The sequence below is a fragment of the Sander vitreus genome, chromosome 4 (assembly GCF_031162955.1).
Source record: "Sander vitreus isolate 19-12246 chromosome 4, sanVit1, whole genome shotgun sequence".
NCBI classification, from domain to species: domain Eukaryota; kingdom Metazoa; phylum Chordata; class Actinopteri; order Perciformes; family Percidae; genus Sander; species Sander vitreus.
Window position 1 is genome coordinate 11,978,062 of NC_135858.1, and position 18,751 is coordinate 11,996,812.

The 18,751-nt window shown below is 40.0% G+C and overlaps 1 protein-coding gene across 1 annotated transcript; it reads left to right on the forward strand.

Moving 5' to 3' along the window:
* Positions 1-1,524: 1,524 nt before the first annotated feature.
* LOC144516214 (arf-GAP with GTPase, ANK repeat and PH domain-containing protein 1-like) lies at positions 1,525-16,882 on the forward strand. The gene is made up of 18 exons (XM_078247420.1): positions 1,525-2,301; positions 7,011-7,069; positions 7,164-7,251; positions 7,779-7,864; positions 7,970-8,111; positions 8,194-8,328; positions 8,426-8,547; positions 9,700-9,783; positions 10,047-10,151; positions 10,251-10,410; positions 10,958-11,086; positions 11,178-11,315; positions 11,463-11,522; positions 11,923-12,074; positions 13,063-13,153; positions 14,017-14,239; positions 14,480-14,783; positions 15,217-16,882. The coding sequence occupies exons 1-18, from the start codon at positions 1,536-1,538 to the stop codon at positions 15,505-15,507; spliced, it is 3,135 nt and encodes a 1,044-aa protein (XP_078103546.1). The 5' UTR covers positions 1,525-1,535; the 3' UTR covers positions 15,508-16,882.
* The last annotated feature ends 1,869 nt before the right edge of the window (positions 16,883-18,751 follow it).

Sequence of the window (18,751 nt, forward strand, 5' to 3'; positions counted from 1 at the left end):
AAGAGGAGGAAAAAAAGGAGGAGGGGCTGTGGTGAGCTGGTGGGCTTCCACTGCCTCACAGACACATTTTATTGACTTGCTAATTGGATGAGGCTCTCGGAGGAGAGGATGCGGTGACCGAGAGGAGCTGCTCTCCAGAGGAGGAATACAGGCACAAGGAAGCATTGCTCAGGCTGCGTAAATCTGGCTACTTCATCTTTAAAAAAAAATGTATTCTGGAGACATAACAACAGATGTTTTTTCAGCATCTCCCAGTGACCCTCACACCGTGCATACATAATTTTATGCATGACATTGTCGAACGGAGGCTCCGGCTGCCAGACGCTTCGTGACAAGTGAATGATTTCCATTTTGATTTGTTTGCACCCTGTTCCCTTTAACCTGTTTTTTTTTTTTCTTGGACTCATCAGCTGGAGCTCTTTTTTTGTCAGCCTTATTTGATGTGCCGTTTGATATGAATGGTTATCTGATGGCGAGATAAATTCTTCATCAAATCATATGTACAAGGAACTGTGCAATGGATATTCATCAGGAAAAATGAAGGTAGGATATTAGCAAAATCCAAGACCCATACTGTAGTAAGGTGGCATTATTCAGCCAGTATTCATTTTAGTCCTTAGTCAAGAAATGGATCAACCGAATGTGTTGGCTGTTGCATAATTCCAGGCTGAAATCTGAGCCTGAGACATCAACACAGTGAAAATAAATTTCTTATAAGCTATCCGTGTGTCTACATGTGAGATTTTCACAGAATCAATGAGAGAGAAAGGGAGGTAAGGATTATGAATGAATCAGTGGTAGAGACCAGTAGTATCTGTGTGCATTGAAGAGGATTAAAGGAGGCATTAAAAACAGTCTAGACTTGTTTCACCACTGGGTCATCCTTTTAAATATATTCTGGAAATTTGCAATTCGAAGCAGTCCTCTTTTTATCACTGACTCTTCATGTCTTTATTGAGGGTTTTAAAAGGAAACTTGGATTCCTGTCAAGTGTACAGGCCTGAAATCAGACATAATCAGCTACACAAGGTTTGATAAGGTGTCTGATCTTGATCTTAGATTTTCTTTCTCTTCTCCTCCAGTCTTGTCCTGGTTGCCATGACTGAGGTGTGCAGGTCTGGCTAGGTCAGAGAGCAGGTGGTACTGTGCTGAAGTCTGCTGTCCCAATGAGCAAGGCAGGCAACCCACAGAGACGCACCACGTACCTCATTTCCCTAACTCTGGTGAAGGTTGAAGCTGTGCCAGAGGATGTAGCAGGGAACCAGAGGGAGGCTCTTCCAGAGGGGGAAGGGAGCCCTAAGAAGGAGGAGGAGGATGCCCAGGAAAAAGGGGAAGGACTTGTGTGTATACAAGTGGGAGAAAAAGAAAACACACAGGTGGAAGAAGAATTGGAACAGGTGCAGCATGGCAAGTATGGCAGCCCCACTGAGAACAGGGGAAAGCCTGAAAGTAGGGAGACTCATGGACACCCAAAAGAGATTGTATCAGTTGGTAAAAGCAAAGACACTTTTTTTGTACATCCACCTGTTAGGCAAATGGTCAAAGTTTATGGAGGAACTAGCGCTGAGGGAACTGTGCGCAGAGAGGGGCCTCGCTCAGACGCCATGCGCCCTAAGACGGAGCTCTACAGAGAGCCCCCCATGCTCTTCCTAAAGGGTGAAAATGGAGCAGACCTGAACAGTCGCTCACGTTGCAGCCTCCCTTTTTCCATCCCGCCACAGGTCAGTCAGCGCCCTGAAGTCCTGATGAGGTCACATGCAGGAGGCAACTCTGCATGCTGGAGGGAACTCAGAGAGGCCAATACAAGCCTGTATCACTCTGCTAGGACTTTGGATCGAAGGGATAACCGTTTTGGGGACCAGTCCCCCTTAATGGCAGCTACAACTCTGGGGCCGTACAGGGCATCCTGGGCTGACAGTGACGGCAGGGGCACGCTCATTCGCCCCGGAGCTCCCCTCAGTGGAGGATTTTCCGGCATAATGGCTAAGGACAGCCCTCAAGGGGAGAGATTTAAGACAGTCTCTGTTTCCTTGCCTGCACCTCCTGTCACCGACGTGTCCAGGCCTCAAAGAAAAGGTACAAGTCGTACCCTGGACAACAGCGACCTACATTCCCTCTCTGAGGACCTGAAGAAGGGGAAGGAGGGCCAGGGAGGAACAATCCAGCGCGCTCCTCCCCGTGACCGAAAGATGCTCAAGTTCATTAGTGGCATTTTCACCAAAAGTACAGCAGTGCCAGCCAGCGTCAGCACCGCACCTCCTCTTTATCCAGCTGTGGAAAGGGGATCTAGTGAGGAGGAAGGTAAGGCCACCTCATGCATCTACTATTACTACTACTACTATCTAAAAAACACCATTGCATCTGGTGTTTCACTTTCCCGGTACTCACTTAGGCTGAAATTAAATGACTACAAATAACATTTTATTTGTTATTACACAGGATCACATATTTATTCTCATTTATATTGCCCTCTCTGGAATTGTGTGAACCTAAACCAAAACAATGTGCTCCCACTCAGTTCTAGTAATGCTCTACTGCTCTTCTAAGTCATTCATTTACTTAAACATTTCATTTATTTGGGCATAGTTGCTGTAAATGTCACACAGTTGCCATATTCAATTCTCAGGTGATCATGCATTTATCATGCTTATTGTCATGCAAAGTGGTTTTGAATTGGTTTTAGCACTAAAATAAATTCACTGTCTTCTGTGGTTATTTTCATTCAGAATAAACTGTTGTACTTTTCTTAGATGACCAAATGACACATGTTAATTGAAGGCTTTACTGATGAACAGCATCAGTGTTTGTGACATGACCGGTAACCCTGATGTGACTGTGTCTGACATCAGCTCTCGATAAACTTTCTTGTCTTTAAGGGATTTGGTGCAACAGTTCTCTTTCATTGCTGCCCTTAGCTCTCAGTGTATCTGAAACTATTTCTCAGGGCTACACAATAACTTCCATTGACGACATCTGGTGAAAATATATTGCAAATCATATTTAATAATATGAGGAGCTGCAGAAAGGGAACAATGCAGCACACTTTCAAAACAAAATGACATCTGAGGTAATAAGTAGGGCAGGTATTAGGTATTAAAGGTTAACTGTTAAAATAATAGGTGGCATTTATCCTGTAAATAGTCAGATTTGACTCCATCATGGCACAAATGGGTAAATCATTACTCAGATTCATTCATGATCTAGAGCTAAAACAATTAACTGAAATTTGATCAACAACTATTTGACAATCAATTAATCCTTTAAGAAATGTTTCAAGCAAAAATACCAAACATTATTTGTTTTTCACTTCTCAAATGTGAGGATTTGCTGCATTTTTTGTCTCATGTGATAGTCCTCATTATTTCTGAGGTTTTGGAGTAAGTATTGGGGTAAGCTATTCGAATATGTCACATTGGATTGTAGGAAATAGTCATGGGCATTTTTCAGTATTTTCTGACATTTCATAGACCAAACAACCAATTACTGGAAGCCCTATATTGATCACTAAATCATCTCACTAGGTCATCTAAGTGTCAAGTCTTCCTTGACAAAAGCCGGATCTGTTTCTAAAGATCTAAAGAGCAGTAAATAATAAATAAAAATATATGACAAACATACAACTCAACTAAAACCAGCTATATATAGGATATCAGCTTCACTGTACATTTTCATAGTGAAGAAGGTTAAAATGCTGTAACATTAAAGTGCTTTCTCTACTTTCAGTAATGTAATCAATGTTTTGGATCTCTGTTTTGAGGAATTCCCCAAACCCTGACACTCAAACAAAACAAAAACTACGAAAACACTTCATAAAATATTAAGACCCCTCCATTTGAAATAAATGAAATGATGCAACTTTATCAATCTTTAATCTTTATTGATACGTTCTAAAGAAAATCTTTGACAGAGAGTGTGGTTTTGGAGTAAGCTCTGAATAATTTGTCAGGAGTAAGTGGGACATGAATAATTAAGGTTGGGGATACACAGAGCTGTGTTCATCGGAGGAGTGAGGAGAACAGGAACCTGCGACTTCCTGCTCTGTGCGTGGAGTTAATCAGCCTTCAAATGGAGCCTATTCATTCGTCCACATCGTGTTTAAGTGTTTAGGAGCCGCACAGTCAACATTGTGTCTTGTTGAACCTGTAATTTCCATGTTATGTCAGTATTGTGATGATTGGTACTTAATTGATTAAATTTAATTTAGAAAAAAATAGTCATCATTGTCAAGGCATGCACGCACTCGCATATGTTTAGCATCAAAAGCACACAGGTGGTCTCTCTGTCTCTCACACACATCGCTGTGTCCATGAGACAATTTATTGTATAGAGACACAGGCTGGAGGCTTCTGGAAAATGGAGTTGCCATGGCAACAGCAAGCCGTGGGAGATGCTATTTGGTCTGTGGCGTGAAGCTGCTGATGGAGGAGGGGGGGGGGGGGGTCGTGGGAGTTGACCAAAGATGGGTTGAGGTAGAGTAAGGGGGTTAAAGTTAGAATCTGTGTCCCTGGAAAAGCCGGGAAATGGCGTGGCTCCGCCCAAGCTCAACATGACCCAAACAGCTTTTGTGTGTGTGTGTGTGTGTGTGTGTGTGTGTGTGTTTGTGTTGTGTTGTCTTGTGTTGTGTGTTTTTGGAAGTTAAACCTTCCAAATGTCAAACATGTTTGTCAATAGTGGAAAGTATTGTACATAATTCCATAAAAGATATCAGCTTGTTTTAAGAATTGTTTCGATGATCATTTTCTTGCCACTAGTGGTCTTATTTTGCTTTGTTTCAGGATATTCAGTCTTTGTTTCAGTATTCCATTATAATGTACCGGTCGTATCCCTATTTTGTTTGAAGAAAAACCTTAAGACTGGATATGAGACACTTTTGATTCATATTTTCTGTAGAGTGTGGAACAGAAAATATGAATTAGAGTAATAAAACCAAGAATAAGAATACATTTGAATAGTTGCTGTAGTGACGTAACTCCACGAAAAACTGAACAAATGCAACTAACCTTATTTGGCCTTTTTACAACGTCTTATTTTAGTACCAAATCTGATAACGTACTCAACTGCTACACAGTAAACCTGCACAGCTGGTGGATCATTATGATCACAGTTAAGAGATGAAGTAGATATATTTGGCCATAATCTCACAAACTATATATCATCATGACACTTGGAACATAATGTAGGTTTTTGAAATTAACACTCAGTCATCATGCAGTCCTTATCAGTAAAACCAAAGCCAGAAAACCAACACAAACACGGCTTTATTTGAGCTACCCCTAATAGATCATCTTATGAATGTTAAAGCTCAAATATGATAAAATGAGATGCATCAGGTTTTCAAAGGGAGTTAATTTACATTAGACATGTTACACTTTTTTATAATCTAAATGATAGCTTTTGTCTTCATAGGGTTGTTTTATATTGTAGTTTATAAGTCATTACATTTAGTCAAATTCTGCTTTTCAAAGACTGTCAAGAACTGAAAGAGGAATGAGATTGCTTATCTCTGGAGATGCTGACGTCTGCCAACAACCTAAAAAAGAAACTCTGTAACTAGATGACTCACTTGACAGCAGTTATTTTCCATCATATCTTAGAAGAGCCATTTCATTTTTGTCTGCTGCAAAATTATGTTGCCCATAAAGTAACCAAAATCACACTATTGATCATCACATTGGTCCCTTTAGGCACATTTTTCTTACAAGAAAAGAAATTCACTAGTGCCATAATTTCACTTTCCACAGTGCAGTTTCCTCTTTTTATGAAATACTTTAATTTTGGTCAGTAATAATAAACTCTCAAGCAAAAACTCATTCATCATTTTTATTTTAGCTTATTTTACTTTTTTTCCTGATGTAATTCTGCTCCTTTCAAATTTGCTTTTTGACTTGAGTTGTCACCCCCTTGACACCACAGAGCACCAAGTGGCATATTCTCTCTTCTTTCAGTAGACACCAACTTCTATACAATTCATGAAATGTGGGAAACTGCGCTGGGAACACGATGAATTATCTCACCAAAGCTGAAGAATAATACATTTTCAAGCCTGAATAGATAAATTGTTAAGAGGCTTTTTTTTGCAGGGTAACCATAATAAAAGGCAAAAGATGGCGTGTTTAACAATGTTTTTTTTTTTTTTTTTTAACATGCATATGTTGACAATTGTGTATGACGTGATTACATTTTCTGGATGCTCACTGTGGCTGTGTGGGAGCTGCAGCCTTTCTGCACCCAGCGGGGAGGCTTGGACACCCTGACTCTCCTCACTGTGCTGTGTTCACAGACAGTCAGACCAAACCTGGCCGGCAGTCAGCGACCGCTGTTTTAAAGGATCATTCCAACATTTTGGGAAATAGGCTTATTTAATTTAGTCAGAGAGACGACGAGTCCGGTAACAACTTCTTGTATGTTCATTTCCAGAAATAGATCTAGTTTAGTTTAGCTTAGCACAAAGACTGTATTGGCATGGTAAGCCTGGTTAGCTTTTTTTAAACCAGTGAGCAGAGGTATGCTCCTCATTGTGAAGGTGCTTACTTTTTATTTCCCTGACTCTGAACAAAAAACCCAGGTGAGTCATGGGTGTGTTGGTGGCTAGTTTGGATGCTAACAACATACAACGTGTCAAACGTGTAAATAAGATGGAGGAAGGTTTTGGAGTTGGTATTTTTTCTCTTAATGGAGGCAAATCTTTATTTTCTGTTCGTACAGACCATTACAGACCCCCTGTATGACACACTTCTTAAAGCAGTCTGACATTTTGTTTTAATAGTTAGCTGGCTTGCTCACAGTCAGATGAGAAGGTCGATGATCATGTTAGTTTTTCCTGTACAGAAATGGATGTGAGGATGTTTTTTTTTCTTTTTTAGCTTAGCGTGTTAGCCCAGATGTTAGCTCTGCTGCAACAAGATGCTCTCCTGCATCTTATTACATAGCAAGTTACCAATAATGTTTTTACTTTTTATTAATGAATCCCCTCTCTCTCTCCTTTTTTGCTGTCATTTTTCTTTCTTTAGCTGCATGCACCAGCAGTCAAGAATGGACCATGAGCCAAACTATACAAGAGCTTCACCTGGTAAGCATCAGGGCATAGCTTTTACAAACTGGTGAGTGTGATTTAATACTAAATTAATATTTTCTCTCTCTATCTGTGTGTTTGTGTTCTTCAGGGTGTTTTGGGAGGTCTGTGCAGTGGGAAGTCCGCTCTCGTCCACAGGCACTTGACAGGAAGTTACCTGCAGCTGGAGAACACTGAGGGTTGGTTTCACATGTCTTCATCTACAACCGTTATGTGTGTTTTTCTCTGACAATGTCAGTACACGACTGACATTAGAGCTTTTTTTCTTCTTTATTTAGCACATCAAAATAATTTGTAAATAGTAACCAATCCATCATTAAAAAAACATGTGCAAGGAAGACAAGAAACTTATAAGTTTATAAAGTGTCTCCCTTTAATATAGAGTATGATTACAGTTTAATATGTAACAACAAAGTAAAGGACAAAAGAAAAATCAAATAACAGAACAAAATATACACATCAATAAGTTTATATGTAGAAAACACTAAAAAATAAAGAAAAGAGAAAAATTAAATAATGAAAATAAAGAAACCAACAATAAAAGAAGAAAGAGACGAAATATAAAATGTATTATATTAATACTGGCTACATTCAATGTAGATGAGCCAGGGCCATGGCATACTATTAATGTTATTAGTTATATGTGTGAACTGCAAAAATATCGATAACAACTCTTGTTTATTATTTATTTACTGTGTATTTGCAGGTCGCCAGTACATTAAGGACGTCCTGGTGGATGGACAGAGCCACGTGTTGATAATCAGAGAAGAAACAGAACTCCCGGGTGCTCAGGTGGGTTTGAACTTGGTTAATGTGTACAACTAATTATACTTGATGTAATCTAGTCCTTACTGCCAGAGTGCTGCTCTTCTTTTTCTCCTCCTCCCTTCTCTTCAGTTTGCAAGTTGGGTGGATGCAGTTATCTTGGTCTTCAGTTTGGAAAACGAGGCCAGCTTCCAGGAAGTTTACAGAATCTACCACCAGCTCGCTACCCACCGGCCCGTTTCTGAGATACCTTTCATAGTAGTCGGTACTCAGGGTAAGACACTCACACGCAACACGTGCTTTGATTCAAATGTTTGCATGAGTGAACTTATATTTGCGATTTGTGCTTTTTCTAGATAAGATCAGCAGCACCAACCCCAGAGTAATAGATGATGCCAGGGCCAGACAGCTCTGCTCAGACGTGCGGCGCTGCACCTACTATGAAACCTGTGCAACGTACGGCCTCAATGTGAACAGAGTGTTCACTGACGGTATGTGTGCAGTCCAGAGCATTGATGATTATGCTGCAGAAAATGCAGATATATGAAGGTTATGTGTCTATTTTAAAGTTTTTTTTTGGTTCCACAGCTGCTCAGAAGATCATGGCAGCCAAGAAGCAAGCTGCTCTACTGGCTTCCTGTAAATCTCTCCCTAACTCTCCCAGTCACTCTGGAGGCTCCACCCCCGTGTCAGGTGTCTTTCCAGGACAGGTAAAACGGTCTATCTGTTCCACACTGTATGAAAAAATGGCGTGTGCCTTTCCTTACCTCGTACATTTTATATTTTATTCTTCTGTCAGGCTATTTTTAAAGGCTGTCAGCATGCTGTTGTAACAAACTCAATTATCTCCTTTTTTTTCTCAACTATTACTTCATCGCCCCCTCCTCCTCCTGCTCTGGCTCTTTACTCTCTTTAGGCCAGTAATGGTGGTCAGAGCAGTGATTACTCCTCATCACTTCCCTCCACTCCTGTGATCACTCATAAAGAGATTGGCAAGACAGTGAGAGGGGAAAAGCAGGATAGTGCCACGCCTGGGTCAGTCCGCAGTGCCACCCGGAGACGCACCTCCAGATTTGCGGTACATAACGGTCAAGTGATTGTTTTTTAGTAGCCAGAGCAGTCATGCTTATGCCCCCTTTTATTTTAATCCTCTTTCCCTTTTTTCTTTTCATTTTTACGTTTTTTAACATTGTGATATGGACATAATATATAAGACAATGCGAGTGTGCCTTCTCAAACATTTTTCACATTTTATTTTTAAGATAATCAAAAATGCCCTGTACCACCCAGCAGTTATTTGCATTATCTTTGATGTTTATAGTCTGAAAACTAAACTGCATGAAACATATTGGGAAACTTAATTCATAATTTAGAAACGGCCATAACTTGGGTTAGGATTTGGCTTGTCAACACGAACCTTATAAACAGCATACACATCAACTTTTGATCAATTTGAGGCTGAATGGTGAATATATAATCTAAAGTCTGTGTTCTGTATTAGTTTTTAAATTTTATTAGGAACTCAGTCTATTGCTTTAAAACATGGTGGGATTATCTGACATTGTATTTAGAAAATTACTATCATCGCTACAAGTGACCCCTTTCACATTATTAGCAATTATTTTATCCATTGTTAATATAAAAAATGTTGATTATTGCAGCTTTAATGTAAGGCTGAATGGCACTGATATTACACTCATTTCTATAGATTTTGCTTACATTTCTAAGTCAGCAGAAACTCATATTTCCAAATACTTTTGATGGCTTTGTAATGAAATGTACAGCAATCCATAAGGAAAACTTCCATAATTACCCCATTATTGCCTTTGATGCCGATATTGCTCCTCTTGTACTTTGTTTAGGGTCGGAGAGGCAGTGACTCAAACAGAAGGAGTGCAGACTGTAAGGGAGATCTGGGCAGTGGACGCTCCATTCCCATCAAACAGGTAGGACACAGATTTGCACTGGATGCAGAAAAAAGTATGATGTATCTAATTACCCTCTGCAGAGGACAGCACACCAGCAGTCACTTCAAATCAAATGTGTAAAAGCAGTTTCAGCAAGTGTTGTGATCTCCCATCTTGGCCTGATGAATAGGATAGTGGATGCTTTTGGCAGCCAGCAGTCATCATGCTGTCGAAATGTGCAAGATGAACACACGAGACATTTGAAATAAATTCTCACCCTTCGGTTTTGTCACCTCCATCAGGGCATCTTGCTGAAGCGCAGCGGGAACTCGCTCAACAAAGAGTGGAAAAAGAAGTATGTCACGCTGTCCAACGACGGCATACTGTCCTATCACTCCAGTGTCAATGTGAGTCAGTGTGTTCACGGAGCTCTAAAGCATTGTGCTGCTGAAAGCACCACTGACGGCTAGTGGTTGATGTGTAATGGCTGATGTTTGGCTTGGCAGGACTACATGCTAAATGCTCCTGGGAAGGAGATGGACCTGCTGCGAGTGACAGTGAAGGTGCCAGGAAAGCGACCGCCTCGTGCTGTACCTGCCAGTGGCCTTCCAGTCGGGCTCAACGGACGCGTCAAAGATGTGCCGGGACCTGAGGGTGTTGGCCCAGGTCAAAATATATATATATATTCTATATATATTCTTTAGATTCCTCAACAAAGTATACAAAGCTAAACAAATTCCTTTACCGAAATCTGTGCATAAGCATAAAACAATAACAAATAATGCAATCTAACTGCCGTTTCCTAACTATTAGACAATTATAGCAATAGATTTTGCTTATACAAATGGCAATGCCCTTGCATGCATCGTCACCCTTGTTCTTTTCTTTTCTTTGTGGGTGCATGTGAGTTAGGTGACGTCAGAAATACAAAAAATCCACGGTTTCTTGTATTTTAAGACTTTCTCTGTGAAGAAGGCTCAAGCTTCTATTCCAGAGAGGGAAAATGAAAGGAAAAATCTTTGCAAAAGGACAAAAGAGCATCATAACGGATCCTGAAGTTTTTCAGGACGTCTTTAGTCATGCGCTGCTTTTTATTTTCTCTGGAGTTCACACAAAATCAGGACTGTGTTTACTTTTATGTCTCTGTTTTACATCTGCTTTGTTTGTGTAAATGACTTTATTATTAAGTGCATCCTTGCTATTATCTCTTTAGTCCCTGTAAGCGCCAGCAGCCTCCTGCAAGTGGAGGAGATGGAAGGGCTGGGTGGTGCGTTGTTCCTGAGGAGCAACCGAGGCGTGCAGCGGTGTCCCTCTACACTATCAAATCACGCTCAAAGTGTTGGTGAGTAAATGACCTTCATCTTTTAAAAAACATGCATGTTTTGTACCAGATAAATGTAATTTGGTATGTTTTTGTGTGATCTCGTTGCAAGACTCTGCAGTCGAGGGTGTGTCCAGCTCCTCCTCCACCAAAGACGTAGGCTCCTCCTCCCCGGTGACAGACAGGAAGAAGCAACGTAGAAAGAAGAGCATGAACCAAAAAGGAGATGCAACCATTGGCCAAGCAGATGGTAAACCCCATAACCTCCATATGTTCTTTTAATATTCAGCATTTAGCAAGTCCCCCAACGATAAAAGCAACAATCATACTCCAATGTATTATTTCCTCTCTTTTATCTTGTTGGCGTTTCTGTGACTTTTTCTATCTTCTCATGCAGCCAAACGCAAACTGTGGAAACTTAAAAGCTTTGGTAGCTTAAGAAACGTAAGCAAGACAGGTAATGTTGATCTGTCATGCTGCATCTTTTAAACTCTGGCGGACCGTCTGCACATGCCTGTCTGTCACCTTGTGTTGCTTTTGCTTTCCTGTCACATTAGGGAGGGACATTATATCCTTATATCAAGGTTTTGTTGTAGAATGGCTAAATTACATGCATCTAAATTATTTTATCTACATGTATGTACATTTTAGCATGTGGTTATAGACTTTCTTATGCCTAATAGTGGCCAGACATGGATGCTTAACTGCACTGATGCATGCAGTCTTTTTTGTTCATAATGTTAACAGACTATCAATTAAATATCTACATTTGTGTGACTGCTTTAACTTTCCACAGGGGCAAAAATAGTCCCTGATGAAGTATTTCTTGTTTCTATGCTCATGTTTTTCTGTGTCAGATGAGGATAACTTTGACTTCATCATCGTGTCGAGCACCGGCCAAACATGGCACTTTGAAGCCCAGAGTGTGGAGGAGAGGGACTCCTGGGTCCAAGCCATTGAGAGCCAGATCCTGGCCAGCCTGCAGCTCTGTGAGAGCAGCAAAAACAAGGCAAGAATGAACAAAAGGCAACATAAATTGAATTGACAAATGACAAAAAAATGATAAATAGTTTCATGTTTCATGCAGAGGCGCAAATGCAGTAGCAATGCCATTTTGGTACAGGGCAAGATTCACCTTACTATTATGTGTTCCTGCTTGCATCGAGGAGGGCAGTCATACACCTGAGGTTGTATATTTGCAGATCAGGTGCTGTAGCGCAATACTGGTATCCATATTGGCATGAAATATTGTCTGTATTTCCATCTGTTCAGACCAGCTCCCATTGCAAGTCTGCAGAACAATTCTTTAAGTTTTTGTTGGCAGAGACACACATACATCCTGTATCCTGTATAAGTGCTCAGCTGTTCCACAAATTTATTCTACTACATGAAATGTAAATTTAGATGTATCTGCCCTTGGAAGCACATTTGGAGGGCCGTATACTAATTTTGTGTGCTGTGTATTTGCACCCTGGGACTCCTGGATAAGAACAGTTTTCTCTCAGGAGAGGCTGGCCTAGGAAATTGTTACTGCTGCTACTTTTAAAAAGGATGAGGGCAGCTAATTTGATTGGCCATTACCAAAAACCCACCCCATCTCCTGTACTGTATGTGTCGGACTAACAGTCCTGTCCACCAATGGGCTGTGCTGGTTTCTGTTCTCGAGTGAGGAGTACGTCCTGGTGTTGAACTAGTTCAATCATCTAAAAAATGGTAATTGCCACGAATATAATGATTCTGAATAATAACTTTAACCCCACAATGTATTTCTTTATAAGTGTTATGAGAATTGCGTGTCCCAGGAGGCCAGAGCCGATCATTTTACAGCTTTAAATGGTCATAATAATGATTATAGCCATCTACCACTGCTTTCTCACTTGGAGATTTGGAAATTATAATCATTGTTCTTAGTAATGAGCCGTTATCAGAGCTCATATCACAGAGGGTTAGTTTGCTGGTGTTTCTCTCATTTTAACCATACTCTGCATTTTCCACAGGCTCGCAAGAACAGCCAGAGTGAAGCAGTGGTTCTGCAGGCGATCCGCAACGCGAAGGGCAACAACTTCTGTGTTGACTGTGATGCTCCAAGTTAGTGACACATGTTAATAGCTTTTCTCCTCTTTGAACATGTTTATATCTGTTTCTGGTTTTGGTCTTTTCACATCTTAGACTGTCCAAAGAAGACTACCTTTGGACTATATTTTGGCATTTAAGATACTGTATTTAACATACTATATTTCTAACAGTTGCTTATTAGTTCAGATGCTGTAAAATCACAAACTATCACTGAGAGACAAATGACAAAATGGAATAAATATTTAGTTTACATGCAATAAACACTGCACCTGTGAGAGAATCCCAGATTAACCGAGTGACCTTGCACCATCCCTCTTAGTAACGTAGCGGAGGAAGTAACAGCTTTGTTTTTGTGTGTTTTCTGAATTTGAACATATTTCTTATATGCAGAGGAAAAATAGGGTTATTTTTCAGTATTATTGTTTTCATATTGTGTAATTGTTTAAACTTGACTAGACTTTTTAAAACAGAGATGAAATCCTTTGCTGAATCTGAACCGTGTTGTTATCCAGGCCTTGAAATAACTTTTCTTCTTCCACAAGGAAAAATATCTGCTGAAAAAATTGCAACAATGTTTACTGCTGAATGCTGAATGTTTTTCTAATGTTGGAACAGTTTAAAGAGCCAGAGTTTCAGGGGAATTTAACGTTGGGCACATTGGCCACAGATTAAACAGCCCTGCTTTAAAACCTGCCCAAACTGGATTTCAAACATTTTGGATTTGGATTTCACTTTTGTGGCATTACTTGACCAAACTAGCATATTTAAATGCCACACAGCAAATTAAAACAGTATAAATCTGTCAACCATATGCACATAGTTCAGTTTCAAATGAAGTAGCAGCCTAATTTGTTGTGTGTACCTTCTTCTTTAAGATCCAACCTGGGCCAGTCTGAACCTGGGCGCCCTCATATGCATCGAGTGTTCAGGGATGCACAGAAACTTGGGGACCCATCTGTCGCGTGTTCGCTCGTTGGACCTTGATGATCTGCCACGAGAGCTGACGCTGGTTCTCAGTGCCATCGGCAACCACTTGGTCAACAGTATATGGGAGGCGCGCACGCTGGGCCACCGTAAACCAGCACCTGATGCTACACGGTAAAGACCATAATGTTTTGAGATGTGACATTATTGATGTGACATAAACACTGCTTTAGTTAATTGTTTTACAGTATATATGTAGGAGCTGCATACTTAGAAATTATGTTTTTCATCTATGTTATGGGAGGTTTCAATAGAAATAATTTGTTGTTATTCTTGAACAGGAGAAAGACAAGAAGCTGTAAATGTATTTGAATGAATATTCATCAATTTTCTTTACTTTCTTTGCTTGTTCAGTGAGGAACGGGAGTCGTGGATCAGAGCCAAATATGAGCAGAAACTGTTTGTGGCGCCGTTGCCCCCTCCCACTCCTGGCGAGGGCCCAGACATCACACTATCTGGCCGTCTTCTGTTGGCAGTGATGGAGCACAACCTCCCCAAGCTGCTGCTCCTTTTGGCCCACTGCACTAAGGAGGACATTAATGCCCCTCTGAGCTTGGCGCTCTCCTGCAGGTCGCTCTTAGCGCTAAGACTGCCTGGCTCTGCCCTGCACGCTGCCTGTCAACAGGCTGATGTGGTGATGACGCAGCTTCTTGTTTGGGTGCGTTTCCTTCCCTCTCTGTAAATAAAACCGTTGTGTGGATGGCCTGTTTTATATTACCATAGAAGTACAATGCATAGGAATAGAGATAATGTTACAGTGAAGGTACAGTATCGACAAGGTGTTAAATAATTTTTAATTTTTTCTTAGTGTAAAATATCATGTTGAGTTATGCAAAACTGGCAAGATAATGAATGTTACCCTTCAAGAACCTCTAAGTAATTCCCTTAGCAAAAAACAAAAAGCTTTAAAACAGATGACTCAGCAGACCACTCTATAGGTGTGAAAGATGCTAAAGCTCACTGAGTCAAACCTTGTTGGGATAATTTCAGACAAGCCTGTCAGGTTGAAGTTGCAATATATTCCACATGATAAAAATGTAGAATATTACATAATCTAATCCACTTATTTATCATTTTTCGATTCACTTCAGTATGGCTTTGATGTTCGGTACCGGGATGCTCAGGGGCAGACAGCTCTGGTTCTGGCTCGCAGTGCTGGCAGCCAAGAGTGTGTCGACATCTTACTTCAGTACGGATGCCCAAATGAACCGGCCTCCTCCTTTACCGTCGCCACAACAGTTGGTTTTGCAGCAGCCGCCATACCCAGCTTCCCTGTTGCCATGACGCCGAGCCTAACGGTTGCTACGACACTCAAGATCTCGCACAAGAGCGGCGGCAGCACCAGCTTGAGTTACAGCACCTCTAGAAGAGCAGTGTCATAATCGAAATGTGGTGTGTGTGTGTGTGTGTGTGTGTGTGTGTGTGTGTGTGTGTGTGTGTGTGTGTGTGTGTGTGTGTGTGTGTGTGTGTGTGTGTGTGTGTTGCTTTGCCCCCATACTGTCCTGTACCTTCACACAGGCCAGCAGGACTGATGAACATATTGCCAGATGTTGCACTTCCTGAGGTTTTAAAGGGTGTGTGTGTGTGTGTGTGTGTGTGTGTGTGTGTGTGTGTGTGTGTGTGTGTGTGTGTGTGTGTGTCAGGGATGAAAACAAACACTGGTAATAACAGGCATGTCTGCTAGAATGATTTAACCAAAACAAAACAAAAACAACAACACAAATTTAACCTGACTACACTTTCTATGTAAGATTAAAAAAAGCATAACATTACATCCAGATGCCTCTGCATTCGGAGTCAGTAGGAATGTATTGCACTGTATACCAGCTGGTATGATTCATATGTCATAATGCAGTCAATATTCAACTTTATTCTCCACTCAGTTAAGAATGGGAATTTGCCTTCAGCCTCAAATTGCTTATCTGAGCATAGAGGGGCAAAAAGTAAAGAACTGCAATAACTTTAAGATTTCATAGACAGATGTTAACGCTAAACACATCCACACTTCTTAACTTTATTGACAACGAATGTCGCATTTAAATCCAGAGTGCATATACTTTGATCAACACAGTTGGTCATGCATAAATAATGTTGTGTAAATTGAAAACAACTAACTAACTACTTTACGGAGGCTAAAAAAGAGAGGCTGCTTTAAAGATAATTAAAATAACTGTATAGAAATGCATTGATAAAAATATTATAATTCTAAAATTGTAAAAGTGCTTAATTTTCGAGATTGTTATTGTATTATTTGTACAGTTGGTTCTGTGTATAAAACTCAAAGGGTTACTTGTAGCTGTTCAGACGTTTCCTGTACAGCGTCTTGGTTTGGTTTTCCTTTAACAACCCCCTGATTAACTCTTTGACATCCAAGACTAATATTTCTATGTTATGTTTGTATCACCGTGCGTGACATGAACACTGTACATGACGTCTGCATTAGGACTCCAGCAGTAGCTCATCATCCAGGCGAGTGTAATACTAGACGTGTAAATGCCTTGATTTTGATTGAATGTATACAAAAACAGATCGTTTGAGTTTTTTATTTCAAACACTAATGTGTGTTTTCCAAGATTATACAATTTTGATGGACTGTCAGGGCGTTTTCATTTTTTAATGAACTAATATTATTCATGCTGTGACTAATAGCAAGTATGGTTCAGTAGATTAAAACTCTGGTTATGATCTGTAAAACTGGGCCTTTGAATGACTATGATTATATTTGTATGTGGATGAAAATCAACATGAAATAGAGGAAGGTTGCCCAATTCAATATGTTAAAAAAGGCATAAAAAAACAACCCTCCTGCAGTACTGTGTATTTTTGTGTTAATCTGAAGACTACTGAGTGTACATGTCTGTGATGTAGGCATCTCTCTCCATTTGTATTTTTTTACTCATGCAATGATTCATAGAGCATTCATTATCAATACACTAAGGCTACTGCTCAAGCTGTGGTTTTTTGTACAGAGTTGTGTGTGTGTTTTTTTTTTTTTGCCTGGGCTCATAGCAGACCTTATTTCAAAAAGGCAGCTGAGTTAACTTTTTTGTTCAATTTTTCTATGCTGGTGCACAGAGGGTTCATGCTTCAAACTACTAATGTTAAGAGCTGTTTTCTGGACAGGTGGAGCCACCAGCCATCTCTTAACACCTGACAATTTAAACGTGAGATCTTCTGGATCAAACCAATTATTGTTAAATACTTCAACTGGCTTTGACCTACTTCTTTCTAGGTCCATGTCATGCACTCATTTTATGCCATAAGATGGTTTCAGTTTCATGGATTCACACTAATAAAGGGATTTTTATGGGCAAACACATATAGAGATAAAAGTGACGTAATATGGGAATGTTTATAGATTGATGAGCTTTTATAGATGACGATATTCAGGAACTACATTGAAATATCAACACATATAAGGTTGGTATACATGATCATAAAGAAAACATAAAAAACTGCTGCATAAACCTTTGCAAACAATTAGTGAATTCTATTAACAAATAGGGTTTTAAAAAGCTATTGGAGAGCTAATGTTAGCATGGCTATAGTGAATGGTAGCTAACATTTGCATTAACATGAACTAGCTGAAGTTGCTTACCGGCAGATAAACAGCTTGGTTAAAATAATACATATTAACAGATCACCTCTAACGACTGTTTTGATAAGTTGTATTTACCTTCATTGTGAAGAGAGCCCTGGAGGTCCATGACAAGTGTGTTACATTTTGAACAAAACATTCCTCTCAACATGATTGAGACTAGTAGACTTTACATCCCTCAAGATTAAATGAATGCTACAAGATTAAAATATGTTTGAAAGAGAAATATATATAAATTCTGTAAAATACAATAAATGCGTATTTGTAAATTGAACTACCCACCATGTCCCTTCGTTTTTAGTGTAGCTGCAGCGTTCTAAACCATTTGAAGACGTTTACTACTAGCACATTGGCAGGCCTGACAACAAAACGTTACATTAATCCAGTCTGGATGATACAAATTTTTCTTTAATGTGCTGATCAAAAGAGAGAGTTAAATCCAAGGTAACACCTAAATTCTTGGCAGTCTAACTTTGGGATATCACACAGTTGTCTAGAGTCTCTTGATGTTACTTGACTGATGTCTATGTCGAGCAGGGCCAATGACCAGCATCTCAGTTTTATCTAAATTTAGGAGTAAGAAATTATTTGACATCCAGTTTTTCACAGCAGACAAACAAGCCTCTAATTTAATAATGTGGGAATCATCATCCGCCTTTATAGGCACATACAGCTGAGTATCCTCACCGTAGCAGCAGAATTTATTTCCATGACTGCGTATAATTTGGCCAAAAGGTGAACTATAAAGAGAAAAAAGCAGAGGCTCAAGAACAGAGCCCTGAGGGACTCCATATTTCACATCAGGAAATATTGATGTCATATTATTATAAAAAACACTCAGATTTTAACAACGTGAGACCCAGGCTAGAGACCCCAAATTAGTTTGGCTCCTTGACCGATTAAAAGCTGCACTGAGATCATTTACGACTTTAGTAAGCAAATTTTCGAAGGAGTGGCAGGCCTTGAAAGCAGACTGAAAAGGTTAGAAAAGATTATTATTAAATATATGGGCTTAACATTCTAAGACA

Bases quoted from the DNA above. Each gene is read 5' to 3' on its own strand.
- LOC144516214 (XM_078247420.1), top strand. From the start codon at position 1,536: ATGGTCAAAGTTTATGGAGGAACTAGCGCTGAGGGAACTGTGCGCAGA. The intron at 11,087-11,177 runs GTGAGTAAATGA...TCTCGTTGCAAG, and splicing joins AAATCACGCTCAAAGTGTTG to ACTCTGCAGTCGAGGGTGTG. The intron at 14,784-15,216 runs GTGCGTTTCCTT...GATTCACTTCAG, and splicing joins TGACGCAGCTTCTTGTTTGG to TATGGCTTTGATGTTCGGTA.